We start from the raw sequence: 23,936 nt of genomic DNA on the forward strand, positions 1-23,936 counted from the left end.
GATATGGATTGCTCAGAACAACTGCATCTTTCAATCATCTCCCATTGTCCGAACGAGTCAAAGTGCTTTCATGGAGATCAGTTGCCTGTTGGTTTATGAATCCAATAGGCAACAACATGTTTGGGATGCTGATTGTGTAAATGTGTCAAGTCAATTTTTTAGTTGCAGAAAGGTGACTGACTACGTTTACTGTTCTTTCAAGCCAAACAAAGTGAATACTTAATTCATTGTATGAGAAGTACTTTATATTAAGTTGTTGACTTTTGCGAATATTTGGTACACAAAAAGTTGCATAGTATTTGAAAACACTTTAAATATAGGGTGCGGTGGAGTTATGGATCTATTGGAAAATTATTATTGCATGAATCAATATCTTGTTTTCTTTACATCTTTCTTTGTATATACTATATAGTGTTCTAAATATTAAAGTACCTCGTGTGACCCAACAGTCATCACCAGAAAATATAACCAATAATTTCATGATTACGAAACTTATATATATTGGAGAAATATGGAGTAGAAATTACTAACAAGAATGATTTATCGCACAAAAGTTGTACTAATTTTGTTCCAAAAGAAAATCCTTAATAGAGTCAGAAATTTCGGTTCACCAAAACAAAAGCCTAATATTAGAAAAGAAATTTCAACCCTATTTTTTGTGGTTTCTCTTTTCTAAGATAAAATTTCTTCTAAAAGTCTTCCAATTAATTTTAAATTCATATATTTCATATATTCTATTTCCCTCTTCTTTTTGGTCACACTAACGTAGACTTTTTTTTAAGTGATCACAACTAATTTTATAGGAAACAATTTTGTTTGGGTCTTATAAAACCGTAGCAGGTGATAAAGCTCTCATTTCAAATAATTTACATAATTATATATTTAAAATTCAAACTCAAAATTACTTATTAATATAAAATAACCACGTGTTAGATAATCCACAAGTTCAATAGAGTTCACGAGTAAAAAACACTTTTTAACATATGCAACCAGTTCCATGAATCATATATATTCACTATAAATTATAGAACATCAAAATGTCACGGTCTATGAAAAGCAAATTTAAAAGGCTACAAAAGAAATGAATAAAATATTTTTTCATACACTTTTTTTTATCCCTTTTAATATTTATTTTTATGTTAACCCCCTTACTATTTTAATACAATCTTATTATTTAACTTAATAAAATATTTAATCAGTTAACAATTTAAAATTCAACAAAAAATAAAAACTATCATTATATTTAAGCTTAAACAAAAGGCAAAGTTTATAAAAAGTTGTTTAAAAATATTATATTTAATGTTAAATATGTTTTTAGTCTCTTAGAGACTCTACAATGGGAGTTGCTTATAAAAAACTCCCAACCACTTTAAATGGGTCCCACTGTGCCACGTCACTCATAAGCAACTCATACTACATTTTTACAATTTTTGCCCCAATGAGAATTGCTTATAAGCAACTCTACTTTTTTACAACTCATACTACATTTTTTAACATCTTACACTATATTTTATTATAAATTTTTGATACCACATCCTTTTTTATTTATTTATTTTTTTTCTGATGCACTCTCAACATCTCTCAATTCACTCTTCACTCACGCTCCACTGTCTCACTTATCACTTACGATCCACTCACGATCCTCTCACTCTTTACTCACTCTCTTCACTAGTGGGCGGAGGGGTTGCGACCATAGTGGTTCGCGGCCTGAGGGTTCGCGGCCGGAGGGGTTTCGCGGGCGGAGGGGTTCGCGCGCCGGCGAGTTTCGCGGCTTGAGGGGTTCGCACGCGCGCGGGCAGAGGGGATTCGCGGGCGGAGGGGTTTGCTCGCAGGCCAACGGGTCTGGTTGAGAGGAGCCGCGTGCGGGACGGAGTGGTCTGGTCGCGCGCGGAGGGGTAGGCCGTGAGGAGGGGTCGCGTGCGGAGGGGACGGCTAGGCAGAGTTGGTCGCACGCGGAGGGGCCCAGCCGTGCTGAGGCGGCCGACGTCAACAACCCTCCCCGGACGGAGGTCGAAGAGGTGAAGGATGTTTTATTATTTTTTTATTTTCAAAATTTCTGTTCATATTCCACCTAGATACAAGAGGACCAATCAAATTTCTCTCTTTCAAGTTTTTCAGTGCTAAGCACCGTTGCTAGTAGAAGCGACTGTGAAAAAAATTTAAGCAACTGAGTTGCCACGTAGGACTATTCCAATGGGAGTTTCTTGGAAGTTCCGTTGCTTATTCTTAAGCAACACCATAAGCACCCTCCATTGGAAGTGCTCTTAGATTTACAGTAAATTTATTTTTAGTCCTCAAATTTAAATTTAACTTTTTTAATCCCTATAATTAAAAAAAATCTAATTTTAATTCTAATACTAAAATTTTGTTAAAAAATTTATCAAATATTATCAAATAAAATACCCTACTGAAAACATCATATTAAATTCAACTGATAGTACATAATTATTTTAATTTGTCACTTTTACATATTATTGGTGATTTGAAGAATTAAAACAAAATTTAACCACAATTTTAAATTTAAGAGACTTAAAACAAATTTATCCTAAATCTAAAAAATTATAAATATATTTGTTTTATATTTATCAACTATTTCAACAACTAATTTTATTAAACATTTTCAGCTCCTCATTCAGCTAGTATAAATTTCAAGTTAGCATATTAATAATTAATAGTTTAATCAAATATAATAAAACAAACTTTTTTACCAAACCTATTAATTTGCTTAAACAAATTTATAAGCTGGTCAAATAAGTTAAAAGTTGACTTATTTGACAAGACAGCTGTGCCTAATTGTCCTCTGTGATACAGATATATGACTAATTATCCAAGTTTTCTACAATAAATCAGAAACAAAACCTAGTCAATCCCAACACTGAAATGACTAATTATAGCATTAATCAACAAAATGGTACGTGAAGGCTCAGCTGATGATCAAGGCAGCGAACGAAATGCATATTACTTGGCAGCCTCAAATCAATCCCCGTGGATAGTATAACGTTCCCATTTCTTCGTTGGATCATATATCTGTAACAGATGGTGAAAAAAATGGCAACTAGAATCAGAAGCTAGGCAAAAAACAGCAATTCACATCATATACACTCTAATCTGAAAGACTATTATATAATAAATGATCAGTACAGAATATCCTATCTTAATAGAGATTTATTAAATTTCGCGGCAAATACTCAGCCAAGAGGTTTGAGGAGGAAGCAAGACCAACTCATGCACTTTGCACACATGAGATGAGAGAGAGAGAGAGAGAGAGAGAGAGTACCTCCCATCTTGAAGCAGGAAATATATGCTTGTTCTTTTCATACCAGTGCCTTTCTACAACCTTCCCAGCATGAGACTGTTGGTTGAGACAATATCACCAAAGTAAGATAATTAACCAAAGAGAAGACAAGTTTACTAGAACACCAAAAGACAAACATGCACATACTTGTTTACATTATCTTGTAAATTTAAATTTAATAACAGTAGCAGACTAGCAGAGTAATAAATAGGAAGAAAATCTACCTCATCCTTCTCTATAGTAGCATCAGCAATTGTTCGTACATCCTCATGCACATCAAAATGAAAAAGCTGTTCATATAGAAAAACAATAAGTAACATTAGCACCGAAATAGTCACAAGATAATCAATGAAACACTTTCAAGTTTATGACGGCATGCAAATGTTATTTAGGACATAGATACTTCGGATGATACGCAATTCTGAAGCAGCAACCATATGAACACTAGCAACATTGAAGCATTATAAGTTATTAGCCAAAACCCGCAGTTATCACAAGAAAAAAACTAAAATTCTCAAATTCACTTTTTCCTTCTATTAGGGATTTTCCTCAACGAGGAGGAATTCCAACGAGTCATAAAAACTGAATGTTCTTAATCTTATCTAATTATCTAAACAATCACATATGAGTTCTTCACAAATGATCCAAAATGAAGAATTTTTATTCAAATTTTTTTTTCTTAGTATCTCTATAATGTTTGAAAAAAGGGAAATAAATTTGTGCCAGGGAAAAAAGAGACAACTTAAACCTAGCATATTTAATTAGCCATCGGTAAGAATAACAAGGCAACACAGAGAACAACACAATTTAAAAATTGGAACTAAAATCACTAAGAAAACAAAACTACTTAGTTTATTATTTAAGTAAGCAATTGAGAATCTTGGCTCAGAAGTTGTATATTCTCCATCTTATTACATTATTTTTTCACTCTTTTATCATTTTGGCTTATTTTCTCATATCCTTTTTCCAACTATCCACATAGTTTTGAATGCATTCTTCCTTGTTCTAATATTCTATAAGCAGAATGTTAAAACTATAATACTACTGTCCTTTTTTGTCAATCAAAGAAACCATTTACACAAGAAAAACTGGGGAATTTTCTTACACGAGCCAAAAAAAAAAAAAAAACCGTTAATTCGGACAGCGGTAACATTTTTTTTTTTTTTTGAAAAATAAAGTACATGTGTGTATCATTTGCAGAAAATTATGGAGGGATCTAAATCCTAGCTATGCCCTGCCCCTGACCACTAAGAAACTGATTATATTATTTAACAATGAAAAATTCATAAAAGAAACATACTGGTCCACTTTTGCCTCTAGCTTTGTTCACGATTAGCTCATAGAAGCTATGTTGCTGTAATACAAAAATAGAAACAGGTAAAAAAAGTTAGTTAGCATATATCCTTTGGTTAAAATAATGTTAACATAGCTTACACACACAAACAAGATAGAAATTAAAACAAATTAAAAGTTCATACATGAGGAATGATAAGATCTTCTTTCACATATAACAAATTTTCTACTGAAGTTGTTCGAATCTCTCGGAATTCAGGCGCAAGTTGCTGCTGAACTGCTCGGAGAAACTCTCCAATACTGTCACCTTTGCGTACCTGAATCATGTTATAAACTGGTTCAGAGTTCAGACACCAAGACATAATATCATATAGTAAATCTGTAAATGTATTCTCAGTAACTTAGCCTTTACTTGCCTGGATCACACGCCTGTGGCCAGTTCCATCCCAGTAGCTGTATGTGATTTCAAGAGGCTCATCTGATGCCAAAAACACAACTTAATTAAGCATAAACTTTTATACGTCTATAACTGTTTTCTGCATCAGCTAAGCTATATGCCCAAGAGACAAATACGCACAAATTTCCCCACCAATGTAATCATATTGCATTAGCTATACTTCTTAACCCTTTATTATCGTTCTTTGAAAGGGTGTTTAAAAGACAATGGAAAGCATTCTCACTTCGAATTTGCTCCTGCTCACGAAGCCATTGTTTCCGCAGCCTTTCACGCTCAGCTTGCTCCTCAGCCTCTCGCTCACTGAACAGGAATCCTCAGCACTCCTATGCCCGAACGTTAGGGCAACAACCAATATAAAGAATAAGAGAAAAGAAAAAAGGAGAGGTGTCACACACACCTGTCAGGTAGAAAGCTAGTTTCAACCGTAGGATCTTTACCAAGCTTGCCACGCCGTAGTCTATTTGCTTCCAGAATATCTACAAGAAGCATAGCAAAGTTTAATGTTCTTTGATAAATCATCGATCAACAAAAATTCGCATTTCTCTGGTAAAACAGTTTAGCAACATGTCATGCCACACATTGATAAGTGGAGAAAAAGTGTAATTTGAAACAGCAATAAGAGAAGGAAAGTGAAGTGACTTACTATGATATGGTTCCTCCTCTTGGGGTTCATCATTGTCAATATCCTCAGCGAAGGACAATCGAGAATTGCCCTTGATCTTCCTCTTTTTACGCTTTTCTAACTGAAGCTCCTCCTCCCTGTTTGGATAGGGAGAATAAGTAATAGATTATGAAGAAAAACAAAGAGAAAGGTAACAGGATAGGAGAGGTACTCTTGCTGTTGCTTCTGAAGTTTCTCTTTCTCTTCCTCCTCTATTTTGCTCTGAATGTTAACCCTCTGCAATCAACACATACAAAGAAGCCATATCATGTTACAATAGTGTGGTTAGGGATTAGTGAGAGAAGAGATTAGAGGGTAGCAACTATACCGTACCTTCTCAACATACTGCTCTCTAGTGACCAATCCCACAGTTTCCTTCTTAAAGGCGGTCTCTAGAATCTGAAACGTGGATAGATAGATTAGTTGAATGGAAAATTGAAAAGGAGGAACAAACCCTAGAATTGGATAGAAGAGAAGTTAGAAAACCTCGGAAGTGCTGGAACCGAATTGGAGGAGGCCGGGTTGGCCCTTGGCGGAGGCGGACTTGGTTTTGAGCTCTTGGATTTTGCGGCGCTCCGCCTCTCTCTGCTTCTCCAACCGCCGTATACGAACGGCGTCTTGGGCGGTGCCCACGTACCCGTCTCCCATGCCCGACATCTTTTCCTCTCCGCAAAACAAATGAGGCAAAAAACAGAGTTTTGTGGCGAATGGTGATGATCGTTTCATGTTCGTATGTATGTATGGCTCGTTCACTCTTCGTATGGGCTTCCATTTAACATTCGGCCCAATATAAAACCCAAAGCCCAACACACAATTTCAAAATATTTTATTAAAAGTTTTAACTTATTTCTTTGGTAAAGTGGTTGCAACTATCTTAATGTGTGTGTTTTCGGAATAATTTATAATTTGATGGACTAAAAATAAACCAAATATTTACAATGACCAAAATAAAAGGACATAACAATACATTTTCTGCATTAAAAAATTATTTAAACATTTATATTTATTGTTTTGTTAAAAAGTATAATTTAATGGGCTTTTGGCGGAAGATAGTAAGTAATATTGAAGCCCAGTCCAGGAACTCACGGGACTCTATATGGTTTAGGGTTACACTACATAAGCTCTCATATTAAAACCAAAGCCAGGACTCTCAGAGCAGCTCCTCTTTGTTGAAAACCCTAGGAAGCGGCAACAATGGTGAGTTGTTCTTCTTCTCCGCCGGCGACAGTGAAATCTAATTACTCTGTTACCTTCGTTTCTGATCGTTGTAATTGCTTTTGCAGGCAGACGTTGAGGTCGATGTCGCGGCAGGAGGCCAACCCAAGAAGAGGACGTTCAAGAAGTTCAGTTTCAGGGGCGTCGATCTCGACGCGCTTCTCGACATGTCCACTGATGAACTCGTGAAGCTCTTCAGTGCTCGCGCTCGTAGAAGGTTCCAGAGAGGTCTCACCAGAAAGCCCATGGCCTTGATTAAGAAGCTTCGCAAAGCGGTACTATTTTCTATCCTCTTTTCGCCTATGGGCTATGGTCTTGTACTCATTTCTGTATTATACTTCCAATTGTGCATTGTACTACGTCGATTTGTGTGGACACGATTATAAGTGATATGTTTGATTAGTAAACTTCATAATTTAATTTTTAGTAGGACATTCTTTATTAATTAAAGTGGTTATTAGGTCAAGAAAATTGAGTATTGGGATTAAGATTGGACTGAAGCATTGTAAATTGATATAGTTGAGAGCAATGGCAAGGATAGTGCGTGGAATGTACTTTTTATGAAGGGGGAAGAGTGTTGGAATCTCTAATGGGCTTGTAAGAGTTTCACTCTATAAAATTTGAGGTTTTAATTTATAGTTTAGGAGTGCATATCTGCTGATTATTATTTATTTGAATGCAAGTGTATTCTGATGGATTGTTGATATTTGCTTATTGTGAGGTATATTTTCTGGAATTAAATTGAATTATTTGTTTAATAAATCTTTTTGATTGGTCACAGAAAAGGGAAGCTCCCCCAGGTGAGAAGCCAGAACCAGTTCGCACCCACCTCCGTAACATGATCATTGTGCCTGAGATGATTGGTAGCATTATTGGAGTATACAATGGCAAGACTTTTAACCAGGTTGAAATCAAACCCGAGATGATTGGGCATTATCTGGCCGAGTTCTCTATTTCATACAAGCCCGTTAAGCACGGAAGACCTGGTATTGGTGCTACTCACTCATCCAGGTTCATTCCTCTCAAGTGAAATCTGTTCCGGGGAAGTTACATTTTAGTTTGTAGTGGCTCTGAAGTAAACCTTCAACTCCCATCAGAGATTTTGTTTTGTTGTTTGAGCATTTGATTTTCAGTTTGCCTATTTATGTTTTGACGATGGTTTATCATGACTTGATTCCATAGTATCAACATTTTACTGTTTAATTTTGTGAAGTCAAATTTATTTTGATAAGTTGACGCGTTTATTGTGAGATATGGTTTATCATAATTGATTCCGTAGTATCACCATCTACATTGAAATGGTATTTTTAATGAACGTATTTGGATCTTTGTACAAGCAAAGGCTGATTTGCCATGGGTTTTGGACGTGTTATTAATGGAGTTAAGGGAACTTCGACACATGGTTGATAGTTTGATACACCAATTTGCAATGGGTTGAGCCGGATTGTTCACGTTTTCAAGTTCGGGTTTGTTACTCTTGTTCGGCATACGCATTATCTTGACAGGCCCATTTATAGCATGTTATGAAATGTTTTAAAGGTAAAAGTTCAAGGCAAAGATGTTTAAGCTATTCATGCTAGGTGTGAAAAATAGATCACTGACAATTGACCAAACACGTGGTTAATTAAGAAATGTGAAACCAGTCATGAGATGACTAAAAGAACTTGCAAATTCTTGGTTATTGAAGTTCTATTAGTTGGATCTATTTAAATTCTTTTGGGTTGTAATATGATTAAATTTTAATTTCTCCGAGAAATATTTATATCTTCAGCATTTTTTTGTTTTAATTTTATTTATTTATAAGGAAATGAATTAATTTAAGTATTTTATGTTAGTTGTGTTTTCATTACGAAGATTTATTCGCAAGCCTATTGAATTTAGTCTCTAACCAATGAGCATCCATTGGAAGAATTGATTAATAATAGCAATAAAAACTTGCGTTGTTTGAGTTAAATTTTGTTTTCTTTTTAATTCCATAGTTGGTACTTGGACTATGCTTTTTTGTTATAGAATTTTCTTCTATGTTAAAAGGAGTAGAGATTGTATATACATCTGTTTTATATTACTAATAATGTTGAGGTATTTTGTGGTTCTGGAAATATATTTCATTTACATTAAATTAAGATAGTTATAATTTTATTTATAAAAATATTCTTTTTGCTTTGATAGTTTCATTAAGGTGAAAAATTATGTCGTGTGTGAAGGTTTGTTTTTGTGTCATGTATGTAGTAGATGTTGGTAAATAGTTGGAAAGAGTTGTGAATAATTTAATATTGATTAATTATTTAAATAATATAATAAATAGAAGTTAATAAATTATTTTTTTATTGATAAGAGAAAATATAAAAGATAAAGTAATAAAAAAAAAGTAAAAAAATAAAATAAAATGTATATATGAAAACATTATATTGACTTTATTTATTGTTATAGATTTATGTCATTCATTTTGTATCCTATAATTTTTTTAATAATGTATAGTATTTTCTTACACAAGAAAAATTGGCTTTTATTGTTTAATAAAATTATACCGTTTCGTAATCATACTTTGTAAAATGGGCGTTACTGTTGGTTAATTTTTAATGTAACACCTTTGAAATACAATGAATTTTTAACAAATTGACATCCCTTCAAGTTTCTCTCACTTCCGATTCCTTGCATCTATGATACTTAGATAAAATACCTTATACTTGGCAATGATAAATAGTGCAACAAAGTCGTGCTAACATTTGTTCCTTAAATTAAGAACTGTCTTAACCATGAACAATTTATGTTAATTTTTTAAAACAATTTTAATCGATGCAACAATTATGAAATGCCAACAATTGGCATAGTTTCACCCATTCATATCTCGAACTACTTGATCCAATAGAACATACTTTTGCTCAAGTACATAAACCAAGTTAAAAAACTAAGCATTAATAAGTTGTTAAGCCATACTACTGATGAACATGAAAACAATGCGGTCTGATAAAAATACATGGCTTCAACAACACAATAACTGAAAGGAAAGAAACGAAAAGTATGCACTTCTCTACTTTGGCCTTTGTATGCAATCAACTTATCATTTAGTTCATTCAACTGTTCTATCACACCTCCTGGTACATGTTATCTGCAGGATGGACTTTATACCATCTTATTTGCATAAAAGATTGTCGTAAGTGGTCAAATGTGACATATGAATGCCACTGCTAGAACTATTATAGAATTATCTATTACTTGAATTCATCATTCAAGTAATAAAAACAATTAAGGACCAATTGGTAAATATCGCAAGAATTTATTTGAAATTAAACCTAAAAGGACAAATAGGTAACTGGCAAAAAGATCTCAGCCATTGGTTAAAAATAAAAAATTACTAAATCTAACGTGACAAAAATACAGTGCACCCATGATGGTTACGTTAGAATTGACCAAGTAGTTTTACTGTTGGAAGAAAGTGATAGAAGAAGTAGGGAAAGGAAAGAAGAACGCATAAAATAGCGTAGCGCCGGCGGAGGAACCCTAAACTTTGACACTGTTACTGTTACTGTTACACTGCCATGGCCGAAGGTTCCGTAACGCTCGGGGCCAAGGCCTCTTCGCTCTCTTCCTCCTCCGTCTTCGCCGTCGCCACGTCCCGCGCTCAAGTGCGTATCGACTCCACCGCGCTCGATAGGCTCTCCTCGTCCAAGACCACTCCAACCACTTCCTTCAACCACCGCATCACCGTCCCCGATTTCCTAACCCTATGCGAATCCCGCGCCTTCCTCCTCGTCCTCCTCAACAACCTCCTCCTCTCCAATGCCCCCTCCCGCATTCCCCTCCTCATTTCCCAAACCCTAAATTCAAACCCTCACGCATTCCAATTCGACGACGCAGACGTCACCGAGCACGAACTCCCAGCGCTCCACGCCGCCACGCGTTCCACGCTGCTCGCCGTCTCCGCCATTATCGACCACCACTCCGCCGCGCTCTCCGCCTTCGCAGACGTCGCCGCCGCGTTCTCGTGCGAGGCGCTCAAGGCCGACGTGACGCCTTTCAATTTGATGGATTCCGGCGACGGACACGCCTCCAAGGAGGAGGTCGCCGTCGCCGCTGACCTGAGGGTTCTCCTCAATGGATACAAGTTGGTTGGCAAGAACAAGGTTCCCTCCGTTGCGAGGGTTCCCAAGGTTCACGGGAGTGTGAGGGAGTATGCTAAAGCTGTGCACTCGAGGATGCGTGTTGAGCTGAATTCGGGGGTTAAGAGTGCTGTTGGGAGTGAGGAGGCTGTGGGCACTGTGCTACTGCCGTTGGCGGCGGCGCTGCGTGAACTCGGTGAGGGTAGTTTCGCGCGTGTGAAGAGTAATTTGGAGAGTATTGGTGGTGATGTATTGAAATCCGGCATTGGGGAAGTGTTTCGAAAAGAGTTTCCCTCTGAGGATGGTTTGAGCAGTGGTTTTAATAAGGCTGTGAACTTGTTTCTGGGAAAGGAGTATGATAAGTTTGCACACGAGGTCTTTGTGCTGCTTAGACTTGTGTGGAAAGTTGTGGCATGGGAAGCTGTGACTGCGGTTGCGGTTCTTGATGCTGCTGAGTTGAATGAGGGGATTCAAGGTGTTAAGGAAAATGGAGAGAAACCGAAAGTAGAGGATAAGAAGAAGAGGAAAGTTGTTTTGGGGAAAGGGACTAGTTCGATATTGGCCTTGTTCAAGGAGAGGTTACAGAGTGGAGGAAAGATAGATTTGCGGACTTGGGTGGCTGATTTTGTATCATTTTTGGATGTGGCTCAACCTGAGTTTAGCGAGTTTTTATTGAAAGTAAAGGATGTTGTAGAGAGCAATGAAAGCAGGAGATTACCCAAGATTCCCAAGGTATTTCTCTCATGTTTTGTTTACTTGTATGATTAACTGTGTTTTTTAGGTGTTATAGTCTGCTTGATTTTTCCATTCTTTTGTGGGTGAAGAGAAATTACATATGAACTTTTCGTTTGGTTTGGGCATTGCTGATATTGTGAGGATTAAGGATTAAATTACACCACTCATTGAAATAGCTGGTTATTCTATCAGTTAGGAAGTGACATCCTTAGTTAGTATCAAGGACTGACCTATGAATTCAGTTGATTGAGTATATGCCAAGTAATTTACTAACTGTCGTGTTGACATTTTGTTATTGAATAATTGAAATGTAATTCAAAATGTGCACTCATTGACAATTTTCAAAGGAATGGTTAACTTGTATCTGAAGAGGCAGAGGAAAATGGAAGAAATATGCATGATATTCTTTTGTTTGCTAGTGGGCATTTTAATAATAGAATAACCAATTAGAAATTTTACTCTGGCTTGGTCAGGTAATGGAAGTGGGTGTAATTGTTTTTTTTGGTGTAAGCTTACAAGAAAAAGAGGAATGGAAATGTTCAAGGCGTAGCTTTGAATTTGAATCACACATAGCCCAGTTTTTTTTAGTTTGTTCGCAGAATTAATATTCATTTTTTTGTATGTCAGTTGATGGTGTTGTCTATAGATAATGGAATTGTTTAATATTTGCTTCTGTTCCTGGATGGGATGTGTTTGTTGGTAGTCTTACCTTTCTGTCTGTTCAGGGGACTCGTGATTTTGCTAAAGAACAAATGACAATCAGAAAGAAAGCTTTTTCAATAATTGAAGAAGTTTTTGAGAGGCATGGCGCCACTGCCTTAGATACTCCTGTTTTTGAATTGCGTGAAACTCTCATGGGAAAATATGGAGAAGATTCAAAGTTGATTTATGATCTTGCTGACCAGGTAAATGTGTATTGCTTATTCGTTTATTGACAGTTGAGTTGATGTCATGACAACCTTTTTCTTTTCTCCAGGTAAAATAGAATAAACTTACAACGTTCAAATTTCTGAGAAAAGTGGATAATTTTTCATCTAAATTTTTCTAGCTTCTATTTCTGATGCTGAATCCCCAGACTTCTGTTTCTAATGACAGTTGATGGGATTCTACGTCAGATTGATTCCCTTCCCTCCCTGTTTAAATTCATAGAGAGAGAGAGAGTTGAATTTTAACTTCATTCTAATTTGTAATCACAACTTGTTTGACAGGGTGGCGAGCTTCTTTCTTTGAGGTATGACTTGACAGTTCCATTTGCTAGGTTTGTCGCTATGAATGGTCTAGCATCTTTCAAAAGGTACCAAATAGCTAAGGTTTACAGACGGGACAACCCATCTAAGGGAAGATACCGTGAATTTTATCAATGTGACTTTGATATAGCTGGTACTCCTACTTCATATGAATATATGGGTCCAGACTTTGAGGTTGTCAGGATTTTGACTGAACTACTTGATGAGCTGAACATTGGGGAATATGAGGTAAATTTTTATAATATTTATTCTTTAAAAGTATCGGTTTTCTGAAACTGTAGAACTGTCTATTGAGTTCATAAATTTAAATTGGCATTGACCATCATATTTATCATTTCATGGGCTGTCAGTACTTATTTGGTGATTGGTTATCATTGTAACACATTAACCATGATTACTCCATGAAGTGAAATATGGTCAAAAATCAGAAAGTCCTTTAGTATTTGGGCTTATCTATTTTGGCTAGGATTTGTATATGTGCCAAGCCTCTGTTTCATTTTACACTTTGAATTGTGATTTTTAGCATCCTTGTTTACAGCATCAGGTCTTTGCTGTCTGCTGGTTGATGCATTGTTTGCAATACTCTTAATAAGTTTCAATAATTTTACACAACCGACCTAACTTGTGCTATAAGTCTTACCTTGTTATTGAGTCTTTATTGTGTAAACTATCAGATTAGCTGCTAACTGAAGTGAGCTTTGCCCTGCTGTTGTAAAATTCAGTCAACTTTACTCAACCCAGCTTATGTGCTATAATTTAATCTTCTAAAATCATTTGTTTGGACGTGGTTGGCAATTGACTGTGGTTTTCCTAATTAATGGTCAAAAATCATTTAAATCTTTGTTCAGATTGCAATACTAGTGTGTACATGTTTAACCTTTTTTCTTAATTTTTTTCTCAGATAAAGTTGAATCATAGAAAGTTATTGGATGGCATGATGGAAATATGTGGTGTACCTCCTGAGAAGTTTAGGACAATATGTTCAAGCATTGACAAGTTAGACAAACAGTCTTTTCAACAAATAAGAAAAGAAATGGTGAGGACATAGGCTACTTTTGTCTATTTCCATTATATTATTCTATTTACTGGATGATTAGGTAGTGTTATTGATCTTTTTTATGTTCCTTGTGTTGGACATTTCGAATGATGGAGGTTCTATTTTTTCCAATATTCGTTTTTAAAATACTTCATTTTGATGCCTTCATATTATGTTATGCTTGGTAATGTGCTTTATACTGTGATGCTGTAGGTGGAAGAAAAAGGATTAACTGCAGAGACAGCTGACAGAATTGAAACTTTTGTTAAAGAAAAAGGATCCCCTTTAGCATTATTATCTAAATTTAAACAGGAGAACAGTGATTTCTTAAAACATGATGGAGCTAAAGATGCATTGAATGACCTGGAAGTTTTATTTATTGCTCTGGAGAAGTCAAAACGCATTGATAAAGTGGTGTTTGACTTGAGTCTTGCCAGGGGTCTGGATTATTATACCGGAGTTATATTTGAAGCTGTTTTCAAAGGAGGCACTCAGGTATTTTTCATTTTCTCTCCATTCTAAAATGTTTCTTCTTTCATCCCTTTATTATCCCTTTATTTGAAGCTGTTTTAAAGGAGGAAGCTGTTTTTAACGGATGTTCAGTGTCTGTTGCGCAACACTAAATGCAACAAATTAAACCCATGTTGATTTGTTACTGCTTTTAAATGTGCATTCTAAACACACAATGAACTGATGAAATGAAAGATAAACAATTTTTATTTTTGTTTGTTAAACAAATGAAAAAGATCTCACACTTTTATGAAATAGGGTTTAAATTTAAAAGACAGTCGAATTATATGAAATGCCTTGTTAATTTTAATTTCTAAAATTTAAATCCAAGTTGTACTACCTCGGATCCTTTTTATTAGAAACAAGTGATAGTATGTATCTTATAAAAAGGACTGAAAGTAGTATCAGACAGTAGGAGGTTTAGATTTGTTAGGATGAGAAATTAACTTTAATATATAGAGTGAGTTTTGGAGTGAAATGTTATGAATGGTATCAGAGGACAATGATGATAAGGGCTTCGGAGGCAAGAGAATGGCTTATAATGTTAATTTCTTTGCTATATTTGGGTTCTGTGAAGACTAACTGCTGAGTTAGGAATTAGGGTTTGATGGTTTCTTGGTTGAATCCAAGCAAGACCACCTGACTAGGTTCTTGATGATTTGGTTTTTATGCTGTTTGACTTGGAATGTATAACTTCGCAGATCCAAAATTTATTGTGACTAGGTTCATCTTTTGCAGTACACGCTACTTTTGTTGGTTTTTATGTGGATGTCAAGTTTCAACACATTTTATTTTAGGGGCGATATTGATGATATCCAGAGAGTGCTTTTAAAATGATGGTCTTGTTTATATATTTTTCTATATATTTTGGTAATTTGCAACTCTAGGGGTATTTCTTACTTTAGTTTGTACTTCTTTCTCTTGTCAAAAAAGATAAAAAGAAAAAGTTGAGTAGATCGTGTTTAATCACATAATCAGGAACTGAGCAATGTTTCGGCAATAATTCTTTACACTATCCGTTATTCTTTTAAAAGTTGGGTTTGTCACTTACGTGGGAATGGGAAGTATGTTTGCTAGTCAAACATGGTGAACCTTGTTGTCTGGAACATGAGGTCGGTGTTAAATATCCAACTGTTGAAAATAAAGAATGCTCAGATGACTGGAACAGTTTAAGAAAATCTTATCAAGTTGAATTTTACAGCTTTCTGCATCTGTAAAATTTCAAAAATTCCTTTTCTTGTTCTTTTTTATTTGGCATATTTATTTGTAAGATATAATGCAAGGAGTTGTTTTTGGATGGAAGTAGCAATGGCATTGTAGTTCAACTCATGTTTTAATGTATAGAAAATTCAATCAATAAGTACCTATTTAATTTGAAATTGTAGGCCTTAAGAAATGTGAAAAAGTAAATTGAAATTATTTGATTCTTTGAAGTGGGATACCTCTCTGTAGTTTATGATGGTCATATTTGTGCATATACTCTGTTCTGTCTGTGTTTCATTTATGTTGTTTTTATTGAAATTTTCATCTTTTATTTAGGAATGGACATATGGTCTTTTTTCAGGTTGGTTCAATTGCTGCCGGTGGCCGTTATGATAACCTTATAGGTATGTTTGGTTCAAAGCCAGTGCCAGCAGTTGGTGTAAGTCTGGGAATTGAGAGAGTATTTGCCATAATGGAGCAACAACAGAAGGATCAGAACCAGGTGATCATAATGTTTGATAAGTGATTAGTAACTTTATTAGTTGCTAATGTTAAAATGAATAACTATTCATTATTATTCTGGGTATCAACTATTAAATCACATTCCAACACCAATTTTGCTACAAAGTTCCCTAAATTTTGTTTAGGGTTTACAATGGTTTTCAACTGTTGAGTATTCATGAAAAGGCCCAAAAAAACTAAATTATTTTTATTTGAATGAGCTAGGCAATTTTCCTGAATAAGTTGGATGGGGAAATTAGTGTAAAAATGACTTTACAGCTGCCCATGGTTCACTTCGTTGAATTCGGCTTCATCATTTTTTGATAATGAATCAAAACGACCAAATATATGCACCCAGGTAGTTTGCATCCTGCAACTAGGGATGACTGTGATTTAATCCAGTGTACCCAACTTTCTAACTGGAGTAATACACGTGCACTGGTGCACAGCATACATATGTGATACCCTATCGATGGATGCATTTCATAATAGTGGATAAATTATGTATCAAATAAAAGATTGTGTCAAATTTGATATACGTAAACAGAGTCACTGGCAGATGATTTTATGGAATGTGTTAAGTGGTATTTTAATTTTTCAGTGATATTGTGGTGTACATATACATTTCTTCATTCATCTACTGATAACCAATATTTTCTATTATGGTATAATTATGGTGACTTGATCTGCGTGATAATACTTACTGACAGACTTTTATCCATAACTAATATTGCCATTTTAGTGGAAACATGTTAATTTGCATCAGGTTGCTGCATTTAATAATGATAAAACGTATCTCCCAGTTGTCTCTTTTTGTTTCTAGTTTTCTCGTGAAGGTTATATTTTGTGTGCTCTTGTTAAGTCGTGAATGTCTGGGTTATTTCATGGCGAAGAAAGTTTGAACGTTGGCATTGTCTAGCGAGTATTTGCTTGATTCGTTTTCCTTTTCATCCTTTTCTTTTTAGTATGTATTAATTTTGTTTTTGTGTTTTCTTATTAGATGGCACGGCCAACGAAGACAGAAGTCCTAGTGAGCATATTTGGGACTGACCTAACACTAGCTGCAGAGCTAGCGGGAGAACTGTGGGATGCTGGGGTGAAAGCAGAGTACTTGGTTCATAAAAGAAGACAGAAGCACTTCGAATATGCAAAAGAATCAAGGATTCCTTGGATGGTATTTGTTGGTGAACAGGAAATAAAAGAAGGCGTGGTGCAATTGAAAGATCTCGAGGCCAATAATGATATAAACGTTCCTAGAGCAGAATTTGTGGAGGAACTTCGGAGACGGTTACACCCTTAAGGCCCATTATATGCTGGAGCCAACTTAGTAGTTCAACATTCATTTTAAAATCAGAATTGAAGGAGTATAGGTTTTGATGACGTTTGGGGTTTGTTTCATGTCTATTCTATTTACGAAAGTTAATTGAGGAAATGGCATATTATTAAGTTATGAATCTTACAATCCTTACACTTACAGCGGCTCTTCACTTAAGATTTAAATTGATGGTCGCTTTTATCCCATGCCTTCATTACTTTTCAGCTTTTTCGTTATGGCTTAATTTGTAGTTTCTCATTCATTTACTCCGAAAATAATTAATTGTAGTTTCTCTTTTTTGTTTTCATTTCTTATTTAGGACTTGTTTATATAAAAAAAAAATTCTAAAACCAGAAGAAAATAATTTTAAAAAAACTCCTTAGTTAATTTGTAGAAATTTTTTTGATATTAACTTTTTCAAAATTTAGTTTTTATCTTGTGTACTATACGCAAGTTGATTTTTGTTTATAAAGAAGTAAATTTTCATATAGTTAATTTTGTGCTTAAGTGACATGCTTACGGCTTCAATTTTCAAAATTATGGATTAAATTAACAATTTTTAAGATTAATTTAGAAGTTTTCTCGCCTCTCACTTACGCACGTGAAAGTAATCAACGAGTCATGGCATAAAGTCAAATATTTATAACATACACTATTGTTGTTATTAATTTTAAATTTAATTTTTAATCATAAGATATACTATACTTTTATATTTTTAGAGAATATAATGTATACCTAAACCGACAAATTGTATATTATGCTAGTCAAAGTTAATGTTATCAAATATTGATTCTAAATTCATTAAACTTACTATTGTAAATGGGAGGAAACTATAGTTGTTTAAATGAGATTTTTTTAGTGTTTTCTTTACCGACACCGATAAAAGTGAACGGATTATGTAAAAACATATAAATTATTCAATATCCACATTTTACAAAAAAAAATATATTAATAAATTATATTTAAGATTTTTACATTATGTGTTCATAATTATACACTTCACTTTTTATTTAATTAATTAGGTGTTGCTGATAGGTATTGTAAAAATAGCGATGAAGAAATATTAAAAAAAATCCTTTTAAATAATTCTAATTATTTTAAATATAAATATTAAATAATTTTTACATTAATGTCGTAAATATCCCTTACAAAATTACCTTTTATCAATACAAAGTATTAATTAACTTTACAAATTTAGTAACGAGTTCCACCAAAATTTATATTTTTAATAAATTTACTTGAAAAAAAAGTAGTAAAAGAGTGGAGAAGGAAGTTTCATCATCATTCCCCTTACTATTTTTAATCTAAGGAAGTTGGCAAAGTAACATCTGCTTAATTAATTTAATGGGTTGGAAGTCAAAAACAGGTAGCCTCAATGCACTATTTTATTATTGGTACGTACGTGTAGGTGTAGGTGTAACGGAGCTTCTACTTTTGCTTTGAGTCAGTCACCATTAGGATCTCTCTCTCTCTCTCTCTCTACAATTCCAAAACCCTATCCCCTTCCATATTCCAATTCACCCTCAATAATGGCTACCCAAGCTTCCACTGTCGTCGGTCAGTGTTCTTCCTATTTCCTCTTTTGCTTCTCTTTTCTCCATTCAATTTACAATTTCTATTTGCACTCTCTTTGTTTCATATGCTTCGTAATCATCATACAAATACTCTGTTTGGACTTGTGATTTTCTGCACTATTGTTAAGATACCCGAAATTACCGTTATCATAAAGAAACAGAGAAATCTAAAATAAGAAGAAAAAAAAAGCTTTTATTTTGAAGAGTTTGCAATATGAGCTTTGAGTTTGCTTTGTTTCTATTTATTAGCAAATACCTATTTTTCGGTGTTTGGACATAAATTCTTTGCTGCTCAGTTAAGTTAGCGTGGAAACTTAGTCACCCTTCTCTAGCATATTCTCTTTCTATATTTAATTACAATTACATCTTGTTGCATTGTTGTTCTGTCCTTCAACTATGCTGCCGACTTTGTCATCATTATATTAGAATGAGCTCACAATTGTGTGCAAGGTTAGGGAATTATTTAAATACAAAGATTGAAAGAGTATAAGTAAAATTAGGAAAAAAATGTAAACCATTCTGTTATATTATTCTCTGTGATTTTTAAAATAAAATTCTCTCTCATTTTTTTTAAAGTATATTGTTATTGTATACCCACTTATTCTGGGGATGTGCTGCCAAAGATTGAGGAGGGATCATAGTTGTCTGCTAGGAAATGTCTTGCATGAGTTTGAAGTAGGGTGGATTGGACTGCCCTGGGAATCTGGTGTCTAAAAGTATTTCCTTAGTTGTTAATTGGTTGAAGTGCTTCCCTTTGGATTTGTGTTGTTGAAAAGGAGTAATTATATTAACTTCATCAGAATGAGTGGCATGTCGATGCTTTGGCTCTTTTCTACTCAGGTGAATTTTTGGTAGTTATATTTGTGGGTGCACCCCTTATTTTATCCTTATCTGGGGAATGGCTTCTGCTTTTGATTTTTGGGAGGACGTGTGTTTAGGGAATATCCAATTTCTTTGAATTCTTTCCTTTTCTTTCGTGACATTTGCACTCTGCATCATAGTTTCTCAATTTGCTATCATCCTTGTCTTACCACCCTCAAGATTTATGGACTGTAACTTAATGCTTGCAAATTTGTAGAGTGCAAATTTGCTATCTTTTCTAGAGTGCAAATTTGTAATTTGCATCTATCTTGTTAAAATTTTTGGTCTTTGTTTGCAGTTCCTAGGAATTTCAGATTATTGGAAGAGCTTGAGAGAGGTGAGAAGGGAATTGGAGATGGAACTGTTAGCTATGGAATGGATGATGCTGATGATATATACATGCAGTCGTGGACTGGGACTATTATTGGCCCCCCGGGTGTAAGCTGTTCTGTTCTTTGGAAAAATTCTGTTACATTTGATGCAATTAAAACTTCTTTTAAAAAATTGCAGAATTTATTATTTTTCTAGACATTTATGACTCACAGCTCTATTTATGCTTTTCTATTTTCGTTAAAAATATACTTCATCCTTTTTAACTCATGTTAGCAAACTTTGGTGTTTGTGTGTCTCATTTTGGAGTTGATTATATTTCTATCAGAATGGAGGCTGTGTGGGTATCAAGGGTTTGGTTTCCAAGAACATTGCTTTGGTAACTAAATGGCTATGGCCTTATGGGAAAAATGATATTTTCCTTTGGAGTTTTCTTTCTTACGGCACCATGTAATTCATAACTACCATGGTTTAAAATATATAGGTTATATTTCTAAGTAATTAAATCCATTTCCTCTTTCCAAGATTTTTTTTTTAACTCTACCACTAGTATTTTTTTTTAAATAAATTTTTTCCATACCAAGTATGTGTGTACCGCTTTCTAGTTTCTAAGTGGAACTAGTGTCTGCCAAAAGAATATATTAATTTGATGAATTTCCTTGTCCATCTTGTTATTTTACCAGACTGTTCATGAAGGGCGTATCTACCAACTGAAATTATTTTGTGGCAAGGATTATCCAGAGAATCCACCATCTGTTAGATTTCAGACTAGGATTAACATGACTTGTGTCAACCAAGAAACGGGAGTGGTAGGTAACTTTTTCACTAAGGATTCCTTGTATGGTTTGATTGAATTTTAACTTTCAAATATCTAAATTACCAGGTTGAGCCTCAATTGTTTCCTATGCTTGCTAATTGGCAAAGAGAGTGTACGATGGAAGACATTTTGATGCAATTGAAGAAAGAAATGATGTCTCCACATAATCGGAAGCTAGCCCAGCCTCCTGAAGGTGTGTAAATCTTATTTCTGATTGTTGTTATTTGTTAGTCTTTGTATAGTTTCATCTCTATTTTAGTAATTGACATGCTTGTGTAAAATTGGCCTTTTTCTATAACATGGATGGATCGTGTACAAAGTTAGTTGGATATTCCTATAGATAAGTTATTGGATGTGAAATTTCTGCATCTGTTGATTTAGTGATTGAATGCTAGTTGGATATTCCTATCGTCATGTTATCGGATGTTAATTTTCTGTATGCCTTGGTTAAGTGATTGAATTGAACATTAGTTGTTAGATATTATTAAGAGTGACGATCCTTTTGAGCTTTTAATGCTTTGGAATTGATGTCATTGAATTAAAAACATGAAGACGTGACAAATTACTTTTGAGCCATTCGGCATTTAACTTAGAATAGTTTGAGAGTATAATTTTCGGATGAATTGTTCTGAGCTAGTATCCTAATCTTATTAAGAGTTTTTGTTTGTAGGCACTTTGTTTTGTTTTGTTTACTAAATTTGATACTTGTTGTCATTTTACCAGTCCCATTTAATTTGCATCAAGTTTAGCAGGTCAACCATGTCAATAATGAGTGTTAGAAAACTTACGTTAACTTCATAAAAAAATTTAAATTCTTAATTTCTTATCGTTTAGCTGTCATGATATGACATGTTGAAACTCGTAGTCGGTTGTTTGAAGGTTTGCATTTCTCTTATGAATCTTAGTGTATGAAGAAGCTGAATCATGTGTATGATATGACTTTTTAGGCAATGAAGATGGTAGGATTGACCAAAAGGGGCTGGTGCTGAGATGTTGTATCGTCTAATTCAGGTGAGGATCAAAGAATAATAATGTAAATAATTATATTGAAAAATAGATAATCCCCTTTGTGGGTTAACACATTTACAAATGTAATTATGGACCATTTGCGTACGTAACCTGGACCAATTAAAGAGAGACTATCGTATCATTGAAAATTTACTGTGCATGGTGTTAAAGCTGATTTTACTGCGGACTCTAATTTGGAAGTGTGCATTCATATGTGTAATCGATCCTAATTTTGTGGGACAACAGTCAATTTTTCATTGAATTATTTCTCCAACTTCGTTTCCAAAATATCCTGGTGCTTTTGCCATATGAAAGGGGTGTAAACAAGTTAAACACTAGTAGATTCTTTAGACTTGTTGGTTGTGTGACTGCGATTTGTTTTATGGAAGCAACAAAATCCGACACGGAAGAATGTTGTTAGGGCTTCAATAAACTTTTCCATAAACACTTTGTGAGAAGATAATAAGAAATGAGAATGAAATAAACTTCCCTGAAAGTCAAAGTTAGCTTATGAGTTGGATAATTAGGAGAAATTTCATATTAGTTTCTCTAAAATATTATTTAATTCATGTTTAGGTTAATTTTAGTTTATGAAGAATTAATTTCACTTTTTTCTCTAGAGATGCTTATGAAAATTGGATTTGATGGTTGGACTGGAAAAGTGCCCAATTTAAATAAATCACAAAATCAATCTGGACAGAAATAGGTCAAAATAACAGATTTTTTTTCTTCAAAAACTGATAAAAAAAAAAATCTGTGAAGAATCGTTTCACAACTAATCAATGAAAGTATTGAATGCCATTTTATTTTATTTTTCTTAAAAGGTAGTTACTTAAAAGTAATTGTCATTTTTTTTATTCTAAATGTAAAAATGTAAATTTGTTATTTTTAAAGAGATTTTTTTTACAGCATTTTAATGGGTATTTTGAAACTTATATCTAAGATATGATATCTTTTTTAGTATTATAAAGATACAATATTATGTTTCTTTAATATTATTATTTTATATATTCTAATTTGATTGTAATTCGATCAAAATTTGAACAGTTATACCTTGAATCAAGGTATGCATCAATGATTAGTATAGTGTAAAAACATTGATCTAAACACTTTAATATAATCTTATTTTATTTCATTTTCATCTATTTAATTTCTTTTAACCAATCCAAACATTACCTTCAGATTGTTAATCATGTGTTCTTATCATGATTTTTTCTCTTGTTAGTTAGGACTTGGATTAGGATAAATAAAGGCTACTACCAAGTCTTGTAAACATACCATATTTTGAATCGTGATATGCCTAAACCACCTCACATGTCAACCCCAAGTTAAGAAAGTTCGCAACAAATTAGTGTAGTTTTCCCCCACACTATCATCTAGCAATGCAGAGTAATTGGAGGAGTTTGAGAACCTATGTGAAAATGCAACAATTATAGGTAATTCAAATGTCTGTGTTTAAGCTGCATCATAACCCTCATAAAGCAAAAGTTGTAGAAATTCAACAATGTCACATTTCCATATAGACCTTCAAATTCCTGTCACTACATTGTTGACTAATAGTGTGCCGGAGGCATAGACAATAAATAACAAAGTAAACTCAATCCACAAAATTATTTGATCCATGGATAAAGGTAGAAGAGTCAGAGCAATCATCATCGCAGGACATAAAAGGGAAGGTGGAGAGGTTAATGAGAATTGAAGTTAAAGAATAACTAAAAAAGAGAGCCTTGCTTTAGAATTCTGGAGTGAAAATAGTAAAAAAGAAAGGTAAAGGGAAG

General features: G+C 34.2%; 4 protein-coding genes across 4 annotated transcripts; 3 read left to right on the top strand and 1 right to left on the bottom strand.

Moving 5' to 3' along the window:
• Positions 1-2,685: 2,685 nt before the first annotated feature.
• XCT (XAP5 family protein) lies at positions 2,686-6,427 on the bottom strand. Its single transcript, XM_020365248.3, has 12 exons — positions 6,193-6,427; positions 6,040-6,105; positions 5,879-5,943; positions 5,689-5,804; positions 5,443-5,521; positions 5,269-5,345; positions 5,005-5,066; positions 4,774-4,905; positions 4,596-4,649; positions 3,520-3,585; positions 3,278-3,352; positions 2,686-3,027 (listed from the first exon to the last, which is right to left on the bottom strand). The coding sequence occupies exons 1-12, from the start codon at positions 6,361-6,363 to the stop codon at positions 2,977-2,979; spliced, it is 1,014 nt and encodes a 337-aa protein (XP_020220837.1). The 5' UTR covers positions 6,364-6,427; the 3' UTR covers positions 2,686-2,976.
• Positions 6,428-6,762: 335 nt separating this feature from the next.
• LOC109803662 (small ribosomal subunit protein uS19x) lies at positions 6,763-8,152 on the top strand. Its single transcript, XM_020365337.3, has 3 exons — positions 6,763-6,903; positions 6,990-7,196; positions 7,703-8,152. The coding sequence occupies exons 1-3, from the start codon at positions 6,901-6,903 to the stop codon at positions 7,949-7,951; spliced, it is 459 nt and encodes a 152-aa protein (XP_020220926.1). The 5' UTR covers positions 6,763-6,900; the 3' UTR covers positions 7,952-8,152.
• Positions 8,153-10,344: 2,192 nt separating this feature from the next.
• Positions 10,345-17,774, top strand: LOC109803481 (Class II aaRS and biotin synthetases superfamily protein). Its single transcript, XM_020365082.3, has 7 exons — positions 10,345-11,753; positions 12,482-12,661; positions 12,965-13,231; positions 13,905-14,039; positions 14,253-14,534; positions 16,114-16,254; positions 17,254-17,774. Exons 1-7 carry the CDS (start codon positions 10,461-10,463, stop codon positions 17,551-17,553), a joined length of 2,598 nt encoding a protein of 865 aa, XP_020220671.2. The 5' UTR covers positions 10,345-10,460; the 3' UTR covers positions 17,554-17,774.
• Positions 17,775-18,961: 1,187 nt separating this feature from the next.
• LOC109803909 (ubiquitin-conjugating enzyme E2 variant 1A) lies at positions 18,962-22,311 on the top strand. Its single transcript, XM_020365584.3, has 5 exons — positions 18,962-19,125; positions 20,302-20,441; positions 21,017-21,142; positions 21,217-21,343; positions 22,098-22,311. Exons 1-5 carry the CDS (start codon positions 19,098-19,100, stop codon positions 22,154-22,156), a joined length of 480 nt encoding a protein of 159 aa, XP_020221173.1. The 5' UTR covers positions 18,962-19,097; the 3' UTR covers positions 22,157-22,311.
• Positions 22,312-23,936: the final 1,625 nt, after the last annotated feature.

Source organism: Cajanus cajan, chromosome 2 (genome assembly GCF_000230855.2).
Source record: "Cajanus cajan strain Asha chromosome 2, NIPB_CcT2T_4, whole genome shotgun sequence".
Taxonomy (NCBI): Eukaryota; Viridiplantae; Streptophyta; class Magnoliopsida; order Fabales; family Fabaceae; genus Cajanus; species Cajanus cajan.

Coding starts and splice junctions, on each gene's coding strand:
- XCT (XM_020365248.3), bottom strand. CDS start 6,363: ATGTCGGGCATGGGAGACGGGTACGTGGGCACCGCCCAAGACGCCGTT. Junction 5,944..6,039: donor GAGAGCAGTATGTTGAGAAG/GTACGGTATAGT, acceptor TGTTGATTGCAG/AGGGTTAACATTCAGAGCAA. Junction 5,805..5,878: donor CTTCAGAAGCAACAGCAAGA/GTACCTCTCCTA, acceptor CTATCCAAACAG/GGAGGAGGAGCTTCAGTTAG.
- LOC109803662 (XM_020365337.3), top strand. Junction 7,197..7,702: donor TTAAGAAGCTTCGCAAAGCG/GTACTATTTTCT, acceptor GATTGGTCACAG/AAAAGGGAAGCTCCCCCAGG.
- LOC109803481 (XM_020365082.3), top strand. CDS start 10,461: ATGGCCGAAGGTTCCGTAACGCTCGGGGCCAAGGCCTCTTCGCTCTCT. Junction 11,754..12,481: donor GATTACCCAAGATTCCCAAG/GTATTTCTCTCA, acceptor CTGTCTGTTCAG/GGGACTCGTGATTTTGCTAA. Junction 14,535..16,113: donor TTTTCAAAGGAGGCACTCAG/GTATTTTTCATT, acceptor GTCTTTTTTCAG/GTTGGTTCAATTGCTGCCGG.
- LOC109803909 (XM_020365584.3), top strand. CDS start 19,098: ATGGCTACCCAAGCTTCCACTGTCGTCG. Junction 20,442..21,016: donor CTATTATTGGCCCCCCGGGT/GTAAGCTGTTCT, acceptor TTATTTTACCAG/ACTGTTCATGAAGGGCGTAT. Junction 21,143..21,216: donor TCAACCAAGAAACGGGAGTG/GTAGGTAACTTT, acceptor CTAAATTACCAG/GTTGAGCCTCAATTGTTTCC.